The sequence below is a fragment of the Lactuca sativa genome, chromosome 6 (genome assembly GCF_002870075.4).
Source record: "Lactuca sativa cultivar Salinas chromosome 6, Lsat_Salinas_v11, whole genome shotgun sequence".
NCBI classification, from domain to species: Eukaryota; Viridiplantae; Streptophyta; class Magnoliopsida; order Asterales; family Asteraceae; genus Lactuca; species Lactuca sativa.
This window is the reverse complement of record NC_056628.2, coordinates 62,744,230-62,755,801: the sequence shown is the minus strand read 5'-3', so window position 1 is coordinate 62,755,801 and position 11,572 is coordinate 62,744,230. Positions and strand designations below refer to the sequence as shown.

At 40.8% G+C, this 11,572-nt stretch overlaps 1 protein-coding gene across 1 annotated transcript; it reads right to left on the bottom strand.

Moving 5' to 3' along the window:
* Positions 1–121: 121 nt before the first annotated feature.
* Positions 122–2,875, bottom strand: LOC111897740 (serine carboxypeptidase-like). Its single transcript, XM_023893687.3, has 7 exons — positions 2,324–2,875; positions 1,772–1,940; positions 1,562–1,681; positions 1,168–1,462; positions 1,001–1,089; positions 647–908; positions 122–559 (listed from the first exon to the last, which is right to left on the bottom strand). The coding sequence occupies exons 1-7, from the start codon at positions 2,677–2,679 to the stop codon at positions 312–314; spliced, it is 1,539 nt and encodes a 512-aa protein (XP_023749455.1). The 5' UTR covers positions 2,680–2,875; the 3' UTR covers positions 122–311.
* Between the last annotated feature and the right edge of the window lie 8,697 nt (positions 2,876–11,572).

Here is an 11,572-nt window from a genome sequence, read left to right as displayed (position 1 = left end):
TGTTATTATGTCATTATTAAATATTAATATTAGTGAAATAAGTTGTTAAGTGCCACTAAATCTATTAATTTTATAGTGGCATATAAAATATGAACAATCCTTTCATCGACAGTCGACATGGTTCTATGCAAACATTTTTGTTTCTTTTCATGTATACAAATACTCCAAATGGAAACTGCTGTTTAATTACAAGTAAAATTTTCTTTCACTAACACAATATGCAGAAAAACAGAAAATACTTTGGACAATTACACAGAAAATCTTTCAGTAGTTTGATGTCTTTTTCTTCAATTCCTTTACAAAGACCCCGATCATGGTAGAATGGTTGTGTCCTTCTTAGTAAGTTTGCCCGTTGTCCAAAGTTGTAGCATCTGTAGTGCAGCAATAGGTTGATCCATTGGAACCATATGTCCAGCATCATGAACCTTAAGGAATGTAAGAGGTCCATAGTTCTTTAGAACTCCAGCTTCTTTCCCGCCTACAACAAACGAAACATTCGTTGCTGCTACGAAATTTTTCTGACCAGACCACGCCATGGCATTAACCCATCTTGAATTCCCTACAAGAATTCATAACTCTCTTCTCAATGAAAATAGTGAAACTAATGATTTCATTTCTTTATGTTATGATCAAAGCAAAAACTTACCAACCCAATTGCAAATAAGATCGTATTCTCCAGCATATATAAGCATTTCGATACCCTGCTCCAGTAGAGCTGGAATCCCAACTTCAAGATCTCTCATCCAGTCATCGAGCATAGCTTGATGCACTGTGTCACTACACGAAACAAAATCTATGTCGCTTGGTACTCCTAATGCTGTTTTCACTGATGATTGGGTCAGAAAATCCTCCATGTTCGAGAAATCATAGCACAAGCTCCCTTGACATTGCTTCCTAATATCATAGTACTGCAAATAAAGACCAAGATTTCGCACGAGTTTAATTAATATATTGAATTATTGATCATGTTTTTTGGGTAACTAATATCGTTTGTTCTTACATTTATATTGCCTGCAATATCCAGGATATCCTCGAAAATTTGCTGACAAGTATACAATGCCATCTCGCATGAGGTTGTACCCGTTGTGCCTGGAGAAACAATGGCTTATTTGCTTGTAATGAATCTTATAAAAAAGAATGCAAGAATGAGAAATTATGCTTACGTACCACAAGCTTTGATTGCTGATTCACAATCAGGGATTTGTTGGTTTATTTGGCTATAATCTGATTGTGAAATAAGATCATTAGCCAAAGCGAAATCAGTGTAGGCTTTATACTGTATTGCAGGATCAGTAAGCCCATTGCCAATTCCAAATCCCTTCAAGTTTATATGAATCCCTTCTTTGTTCTTGTTTCCCTGGTTAACTCGAGCTGCAAAAGCTGGAATGTAATGTCCAGCGTATGATTCTCCAGTGATGAAGAAATCGTTGTTGACATAATCCGGATGCGCCTTAAAGAATGCCTGTGCGTTACATAATGTCAACATCATTTAATCCTAAACGTTACAAACCCTGATTCTCTTAATGAAATGAATTACGTATGGATATATGTATCCACAAACCTGCAAGAAGAAGTAAAGATCGTTGCTCACGCCAGTTTCATCATGGCGGATGTCTTCATCACTAGAACTGTAACTAAAACCAGTTCCTGTTGGTTGATCAACGTATATCAAGTTTGAAACCTGTCATGAAACTTGTTAGTATACATGAAGGTTGTAGGGTTTTGATATGCTAAAGATTTTTTTTTTTTTTTTTTTTTGGATTCAACAGACCTTGTCCCAGCCGTAATCGTTCCAGACAAGAGACAAGTTGTTGGTAACTTTGAAGGGACCATTTTCATAGAAGAGAGCCAGTTCACTGCTGCATCCTGGTCCTCCAGTTAGCCATATAACCACTGGGTCAGTTTTGGCGGATCTTGATTCGAAGAAAAAGTAGAACATCCTACACAAATAAGTCGAAATTTAAAGAAAAGTACCAACCACTTATTAGATGCTGACATCATCAAAAGATTCTATAGAAGAATACCTACTAATAGAATAAAGAACTATTCTATTTTCCCACCCAATTTTACCAACATTTTTATCTAATCAAGTAATCATCTAGATATTTTCAAAGAGTGGGTTCAGTTTGTCGTCCAAAAGTTTTCATTTTTATATGATTTACATGATACCCATAAGATAAAGAATAAAAGTTTTCGAGTTGTTTTTTAATATGCACAGTTAATTAAAGACTGCATTTTCACATTAAATCTGCTGTCAAATCAACAAAGTCTGCATTTTTAACGATAAATATATTGTAACGTTGATTATGAAAATATTACATACCGAGCATCAACTGTATGTTCAATCTTATAATATCCAGCATGTTGAGCAAGATCGTGAACAGTGGCACCAGAATCACCAAGAACCTGGAGAGATAACTGTTTCTCGACAATCCCGGATTGGGTGACTTTGACTTCATCGGCAAGATAAGATGAATTGGTGTATGACTTCACGATGTTAACATCAAGATGCGGATGCAAATTGAGCTCCTTGATGAGTTGGTGTCCGGTTTTTCTCAGAGATTTTGAATGATGAAATGGAGAAACAAGAGAAGGAGAAGTTCTTGCAGACGATGAAGAGATGAAAACAAGGAGAAGAAGAGGAACGAGATAGAGAATTTGAGGAGGAACAGCTCTCATGATTGACAAGATAGAAGAAAAGAAGGATGGATGCTATTGGTTAGTGTGTGGGGCACGATGTATACATATATGTGTGTATATATACTGTTTGATTGTATGTTGTGATTCATGGATTGGTGTGTGAAAAGGGTTTTTCACACTCACTGTGTGTGAGAGAGAATCTATGTGCAAACGAAGGAGAACTCAAGGAGTTGGAAATGGAGATGATGTTGATTATTTCCTTTGTTTTGTTATTGGATAGCTTTAAACAGTTGTCTTTATCCCAAACTTATTGGACTCTTTCGTTTTCAAATTATTAATTTAACAAGTATTTAAAATTTAAAAAAGACAATTATCTTATCTTATATGAAAATAAGATATGGTTAATTATATATGTACTATCAAACATATAACGATGAAAATTATAAACAAATATTATTATCAAAGTTAAATTTAAGAATATAAAAGACACAGTTTGTAACTTTGTATGATATTGTCTATCAATTTAGAATATTGTGAAATAATTACGGCATAAAATTAATGAGTTATTTAAATCAACAAAATATGCAGTCATTAAAGGTCCTCTATTCAAGAAAATTAAGGAGTCTTTTAAAACAACATTTATTTTTAGTAATGTGAAATATATTATTTATACATTCAAATTAATTTAGTACTCATAATTGAATGAATATTTGTTTCAAATTCAAAACATTTCCATTGTATATAATCTTATATTCTTATGATTTAACTTTCTGCTGCAAATCAATAATATATGCTACCGTTTGGAGGGTTTTGTTTAAGTTATTTTGAACTAAGGTTCCTCGCGTTTTAATTGTGGTTTAATACTTTGTATTAGTTTGACCAATAAAACGAAATTTTGGATTCAATCGACCCCAATGTTAATATTCTAATTAATGGAACAAAACATTCAAATTTAAAGCTTTATTCCATGTATTTTTTTGTAATATTTGAATAAATAAAATATTGTCCCCACCATTGTCATTATTTGTGTGTCGTTTTGATGTACATGCATATTGAATGGACGATATATCTGAAGGTGACCATTTGTATTTTTGGTCTCTCCAATGCCTTAACTGTGAGTATCTCGCCCAACATAGGTATATTTGCAAACTTGTTATTTATTTATCTATTTTTTCTTTTCTTTTCTTGAACAGCAAATATATATATATATATATATATATATATATATATATATATATATATATATATATATATATATATATATATATATATATATATATATATATATATATATATGATTATTTGAGAACTTATAGTTTCTCGAAAACTTAAGAACTAAAAGTGGACATTTGGATTAAAAAAAGTTAAGGGTTAAAATCTTTTATGACACTTTTGTAAATAAATGGGAAAAAAACATGGGAGGGTATCTAAAAAAAATAACATAAGGACATTTTAGGGATTTAGAAATTATCCCCCAAATAATCATACCAGATCCCTAATTAGTCTCTTTCTATCGCTCATTCCCTTTACCCGATTCTTCACTAACTCCATCGACCTCCTCCCTAATTCCATCGGAACCTCCCTCTGCCTCCACAACGCCCACCCCTTCCTATATCAACGACTAACACGGTCTAGGATTCGTTGTTGTCGATCATCTCGACTCCATTGAAGGTGTAGTCTCTTCTCCTTCACCCATACGTCTGTAGAAGACCACTCATACATCGACCTACCATTCTCTTCGCCGAAGATCCTCCAGCCTCCCTCTCATCTCTGTCAACCATAGACAATTCATCATTAATCGATAAAAATCGTTAAGCTCATGGATCGTAAATACACGCCTAGCAGGGAATCGATTTCTACAAAATCAGTTCTTCAAAATCGATTGTCGATAGAGATTTCGTATCGGTTTTCTAGTCATGATATCAAGAAGTTAGGGCTTAAATCATTGAAGGTAATCTAAATTTGATTCTGTTGAATTAGTGTCTAAGCCCGTAACTATATTTAAGTACTTGACCCGGTTGTGCATGGTCATTTTGGGTTGCCTTCACCAAAGCAACATGATAGGATGATTTATAAATAAAGAGGTTATTATGATTTATTAATATATTATATGATTAATACATTAAAGAAGAAATCATATAGTTTAATTAATATTAGACAAGAATTAATTAAGAATTAATTATGTGGCTAAAAGAGATTAATTAAATAAAAAGGACTAGAACTGTCAATTGTGTGATAGTTGATTTTAGGCTGTGGATCCTTATGGATCATAAGGTGGACGAAATTAAGGTGTATGGACTCCTTGAATTCGTCCAAGCCTTATTCTAGAAGGATCCTTGGACTGCTTAAGGCCTAAGTTATCCAATTAGGGTTTCACTAGGGATGTCAAAAAGTCTCGCAGGACCTCGTTCCCGTGGGGGTCCCGTCCCGTTTGGGGGATTTTTTTTAAAAAAATTGGGGGCAAGGACGGGGGCGGGGGCGGGGGCAAGGTTAACCCCCATTTTAATTTCGGAGGCGGGGGAGGGGGTAGACAATCCCATCCCAAAACCCCCATGGGGACCCCGTTAATAAATTATACATATATTTACATATACTAATTATATAAATTAAATAAACAAAACCATGATTTTAAGCTTCCAAAATTCATCAAAAAACATATTTTTAAGTTGTTAGTATAATGTTTTTAAGATGCCATAACTTTTTTATTTTTAATATGTAAATTTCTGCTATAAATAATTATTTTTACCTCAAAAATAGCTTATTTTAGCCTAAATAACAACTTCTTTTAGCCCAAAAAAGTCAGCCCAAAATCAATCGGGGGCGGGGGCGGGGGTAGGAAGGCTAAACATTCCGGGGGCGGGGGGTGGGGACGGGGAAACGGGGAAATTTCGAGGGCGGGGGCGGGGGATGCACTCCCCGTCCCGTTTGCCCCCATTGACATCCCTAGGTTTCAGGCTATAACCCTAGCAGCTCAAGTATTTAAAGACCCCTAGGGCTATAGAAATCGGCTACCAGAAACCCTAAGGAGTTCACAGAGTCGATTTTGTGCCCACAACCTCTCTCCAAATCATCTTCTTGCTTCTTGGTGTTTGTAAGCCATTAGAGGAGTGACATTTGTGACTCTAAGTTCCAAGGATAACAAGATTCAAGTTTTCAAGAAGAGGTAATCATCTAGATCTATTTTTGTTATGTTAATTTCGAATTGTTTACTCTAGATCTAGTGTTTACAAGTCTTGGATGAAAAACATGTTCATTAGAGAAACCTAGATCCAAGCATTAGGGTTTGCATGTGCACATAGGAATGTTCTTATGGCTCAAACCCATCAGCATAATGGGTATTGTAGGTTTGTCCCTATTTTCTTGCAACATTTTCCTCATCTCTTCTCTTTGCTCAACCAACATAGCCTGAACCATGGCTTATACTCCAGCCATTGTCATTGGCTTAGGTCCAACTACCACCAGAGGTACTGGCTCAATCACTTGGGGTTAAGGTTGTTGATTCCTATTTCCGTTCGCGTTTCCAACTCTGCTTCGGGTTCTTGCCCTTTCGATCGTAAACACCAAATCATACATTTGGTAAGAAATGTCGAGAATTAAGATATGAAAGATTTTATTTACGATCGACATGTAAACCTCCCTATCACTCCGAAAAGTTACATGCCAGTTCTAATACCGTAATTAAATGTTTAGAAATCTGAACACATAAAATTTCCAAATCCAGTCAGCAACAGACCATAGATCCGTTCGGACATTTAGCATCAAAAAGCATCATAAATCATTTAGCATATAAAAGGATGTTAGGCATTTTCCCTAAATTACCTAATGCTTATGTTTATTCATGTGTATTAACTAAAATTTATTAGACACACTCCTCACTAGGGGTGTCAAAAAAACCCCAACCCGATTAACCCGACCCAACCCGAACCCGAATAAGGTAATTAGGGTCGGGTTTAATAGGGTCAGAACTCTTAATCGGGTTATTCGGGTTAACCCGAGTAACCCGAAGTACTATTAGGGTCGGGTTTAGGGTTGATTTGTAACGACCCGTCGCCGGTATGATGATTCCATGGTAATTATTTAGAAGTTTGCAAGAGGGACTCGGCGAGTTCATAGCCTGACTCGCCGAGTAAGGACGGGATTTCGAGCACGTGTTAGTCGGCGACTCGGCGAGTCCATATTCGGGACTCGGCGAGTCTGCCTGCCTGGAAGAAACCCTAAATCCCCGGGTTGCTCACTATTTAAACCACCTTATAGCCCCCAATCTCGCCTCCTTCACCCTCAGAGAGCTGTGAGAAAAACCTAATCCATCCGTGAGTGATTTAAGTGTTATTGTGTGATATTTTGAAGGCTTGAAGAAGAAGAAGAAGAAGAAAGGAACAAGGGGAAGAAGTGTAGAGCAAAGATTCAAGGGCAAATCAGAATCCATTGAGGTATTCTTCGGATTTCCTCCCCTTTTATGCTTCAAATTTCCATTAGAACTCTTCTAGTAATAGTTTGATGCCTTTCTCAAGCCTTATGATTGTATGGATGCCTTAGTAGATCGAGATATCCTTAGATCTGTTCATTTAGGAGTTGTAGAGCCCGGATCTATTGCCTTTTTGAAGATACCTTGCATGAAAACCCTAGATCTAGCCTTTATTATGCTTTTTGAGCTATTTTATCTTCATGGATGCATATAGGCACGTAAAGATAGAATCTTTACGTGCTAATCGAGTTAAGGGAGTCCAGATCTATAAGTTTCATACACTGGATTCAAGCAGAATCGAGTTTTGAGTTGCTGCATGCAAGCGACTCAGCGAGTCGGAAGAACGACTCGGTGAGTCGAGTCGTGAGTCCCCGATTTTCCCTTATTGAGTGATGCCGAGTGGGACCAGTGAGTGGTAGAGTGGACTCAGCGAGTTTGAGGTCAGACTTAGTAATGGAGGGACTCGGCGAGTTGTTCATACAACTCGACGAGTCCAAGGCAATCTTCATAGCTCGAAGAACAACTCGTCAAGTTGTTCATACGACTCGGCGAGTCGGATGCAGATTGCCTGAGTTGTGGATTCGAAAGGGAACTCGGCGAGTTGATGCCATACTCGACGAGTAGCAGCGAGTAGGGTTGAGAAGTGAGAATAGGGACTCGGCGAGTTGGCGGTCCAACTCAGCGAGTCAGGTCAACTGTGGGTTGACTTTGACCAGGAGAGTTGACTTTGACCAAGGGTAAAAGAGTCATTTTACCCCAGTGCAGTGATTAGCATTTGATTCAGTGTGTTATGGATTTGTAGCCGGGGAGATACCGGAGCAGCAGCAGTTAGCTTCCAGAGCCATACACACAGCAGCCAGTTCACGAGGTGAGTTTCCTTTCAGTAAGAACGGGTCTAAGGCCACAATTCCGGCCTGTTCAGTTAGCAGTAGTTCCTGGACTTCGGTCCAAGGCAGTAGTTAGTATGTTTGACGCCTCCGTGGCTCATACAGGATTTATGTGTTTATGCCAGTTGATATGTTATGCTATGTTGTGTTCAGTTAGTCCGGGATTCGGTCCGATGCAGGGGACGGGGTCCGAGTCAGTTTCGGACTTCGGTCCGATGTAGGGGACGGGGTCCCAGCCAGTCAGCTTTGGACTTCGGTCTGATGAAGGGGACGGGGTCCCAGTTAGTTAGCCCGGACTTCGGTCCGATGCAGGGGACGGGGTCCCAGATAGTTAGTCCGGACTTCGGTCCGATGCAGGGAACGGGGTCCCAGTCAGTGGGCAAGGCCCAATATGTGCTTTATATGTATTGTATGGTATGTGGTAGTTTGGGGGAGCTCACTAAGCTTCGTGCTTACAGTTTCAGTTTTGGTTTCAGGTACTTCCGCAAGCAAAGGGAAGAGCTCGGGATGATGGCATCGCACACACCACAGCTTCAGTTTTATTCCTGGGAGTTGATTCAGTTTCTTGATTATGATATGTTTCAGTTATGATACAGTTTTCCTCACAGTATTTTTATTATGATTGAGAAACATAGTGTGTGGTTTTATGATATGATACTCAATTTATGGTTTTTGGTTATATTGAAAAATGAAATTTTTGGGTCGTTTCAAGTTGGTATCAGAGCCTTGGTTTGAGGGATTCGGATACACTTCTGGGTGTATCTGAACTCAAACTAAGGGAAAGATAAAAAGATTTTTAAAAAAGGAAAATGTTTTCTAAAGAATTTTGAAAGCACTTAGAAAGAAAGAATTTTTTTTTAAAAGAGATAAGGGTGTGGTGCATGCGATCAGCCGAGCTCAAGTAAGTCCTCCCAAATTACCCATACAAGTTATTTGTTCAGTTTCAGTTTCAGTAGAACAGCATGCTAGTATAGGACTAAGGATCTAGGAGGATGCCTTATGTGCCTGCTTTATGTGTTACAGCTTTATGTGTATTGCATGCGAGTATTGAGTAGACAGCAGTAGGATAGCCTGTTTAGGTTATGCCTGATAGTATGAGTTTAGCATTGTATGCTAATACAGTTTCCTCGTTATAGGGATAGGATTGCTTGAGTAGTTCTTGTGTTCGAATGCTGCTTGCTTTGTGCTTTGTGGGACTCTGAGTGATGGGAGTTAGCCATTAGGTGAACACGTCACACCACATGTGATCAGGGTTGAATAATCTCAGAGTGCTGGAATTAGCCCTATTGCGCAGCTCTTGTCTGAGTCCAACCGTTATAGGGACGAGTGTTTTACTTGAAGGATTATCTGAGCCTCGTCACATGTGATGGTGTTTAGGTGGTGGCTAATTAGCATTATAAGGAGGCCTTCAGCAGCTGAGGATTGGTTGAGTGGAGTCAGAGATTTCCCTAGGGCAAGCCTAGGATGAGAGTAGCAGAGATCAGTAGTGGTAGAAGTGACTTGGTGGAGTCAAGGCAGTTCTTGAGGAAAGTACGGATAGATGTGGAAGGTAGTATGGGCCCGTACTACTGAAAGCAGAGGATCCGTACTCGAATCAAGGAAGGCCGAGACAAGACTTGGAAACTAGTTGTAGTATCAATGATCCCTTGAGATATTTCAGTTTTCTGATGTTGCTATGATGTGTTTCAGAATGGTGGTTTTGCGTCCGAGGATAGCAGCTGGCAGTGGAGGTGCCGGGGAGGGATCAGGATCAGGCTCGGGGGACGAGCGTATGGATGAGCAGACCCGAGAGTTTCTTTCTTCAGAGATTACTCGTATCATTATAGAGCAGACTCCTGTGATCTTCGGTTCGATCAAGGAGGGTATCCTAGAGCTGATGGATGAGAGATTGGGCACCTTCCGTGCCGAGGTGGCGGCCATGATGGGGTCGCGCACCCTTACATTCAGGGAGTTCAGGGCATGTGGAGCTCTGGACTATCATGGGGTGCGGGACCCCATAGCGAGTACTAGATGGTTGGCGGATGTGGCCAACGCTTTCCGCATTAGCAGGTGTCCCGAGGGGGACAAGGTCAGATTGGCGTCCTGTCTTCTGAAGGACAGGGCACGGGATTGGTGGGAGGAGGTCGGACATACCATTGGAGATGATGCAGCATTGGACGCCATGACCTGGGCTGACTTCTCTACCAGGTTCAGGGCGGAGTTTGCACCAGTTATTGAGGTGCAACAGTTAGCTAGAGAGTTTCAGGACCTCACCCAGACTACAGAGACAGTGGCGGAGATCACAGCCAAGTTCAGGGAGAGGGCTCTTCTCGTTCCTCAGTATGCAGCCGATGAGGAGATGAAGAAGGTCCATTATCATGAGATGTTGCGGAGCGATATCCGCCAGTTTGTGAGCCGGTCCAGCTGTAAAACGCTGGATGACATGATTGCTAGGGCTCGGGAGAGGGAGATTGATCTCGAGATGGAGAAGAAGAGGAAACCGGAGGCGGTTTCGGGTACAGGCAGTTCGGGCAAAAAGCCCAAGGTTTCAGATAACAGGTCCAGGAGTCAGCCGAGCCACGGTCGATGTGGCAAGTGTGGGAGGATGCACGATGGGGTGTGCAAGGCAGGGAGTTCCGGCTGCTTCAAGTGCGGTCGAACAAGGCATTTGAGCAGGGATTGTACGACCCCTGCTACTGCCATTGCAGCATCAGATCTGATTTGCTTTTAGTGCAATCAGAGGGGACATAAAAAGTCCCAGTGTCCGAGCTTAACCGCAGCAGGGAAGGTGGCTGCACCTGCCCCTGCTACCTTGAGGATTACAGATGGCCGGCATGGCCGAGCCGAGACGCCAGTGGCGAAGAGTAGGGCGTTTCAGATGACAGCAGAGGAGGCGCGAGCGACTCCTGATGTGGTGACGGGTATGTATCTTCCCTTCATCTCTTTATCATTATTGATTGATTATTGCTTATGATTGTATGTTTTGTTTAGGGTCGTTCTCTGTGAACGGCATTTCTGCTATGGTATTATTTGATTCGGGGGCTACCCGATCATTCGTATCGCTTGCGCTTAGCAAGAGATTTAGTAGAGCTCCAGGGGAGCTGGATTGTCCATTAGAGGTTGAGATAGCAGATGATAGGACCGTGAGGGTCGGCAGAGTGCATAGAGGGTGTTCTCTTTAGTTGTTTGATGAGTAGTTTTCGGTGGACCTGGTTCCTATTCCCCTACGAGGGAATAAGGTTATTGTGGGCATGGATTGGTTAAGCCCCAATGGGGCGGTGATTGATTGTGAGCTTCAGCTAGTGAGGGTTCGCACTCCCAGTGGGGGAGAGTTAGTGATTCAGGGCGAGAGGCCACAACGCGGACCAACCTTTTGTTCCACCGCAAGGGCGAGGCGCTATTTTCAGCAGGGTTGCGCTGGTTATGTAGCTTATGTCTTGGATGCCCGGGAGAAGGGCAAGACGACAGTTGATGATGTTCCTATAGTGCGGGACTTCCCGGATGTATTTCCCGAGGATTTACCGGGGATACCTCTTGAGAGGCAGGTTGAGTTTAGGATCGACCTGATTCCTTGTGCGACTCCGATAGCCAAGGCACCGTA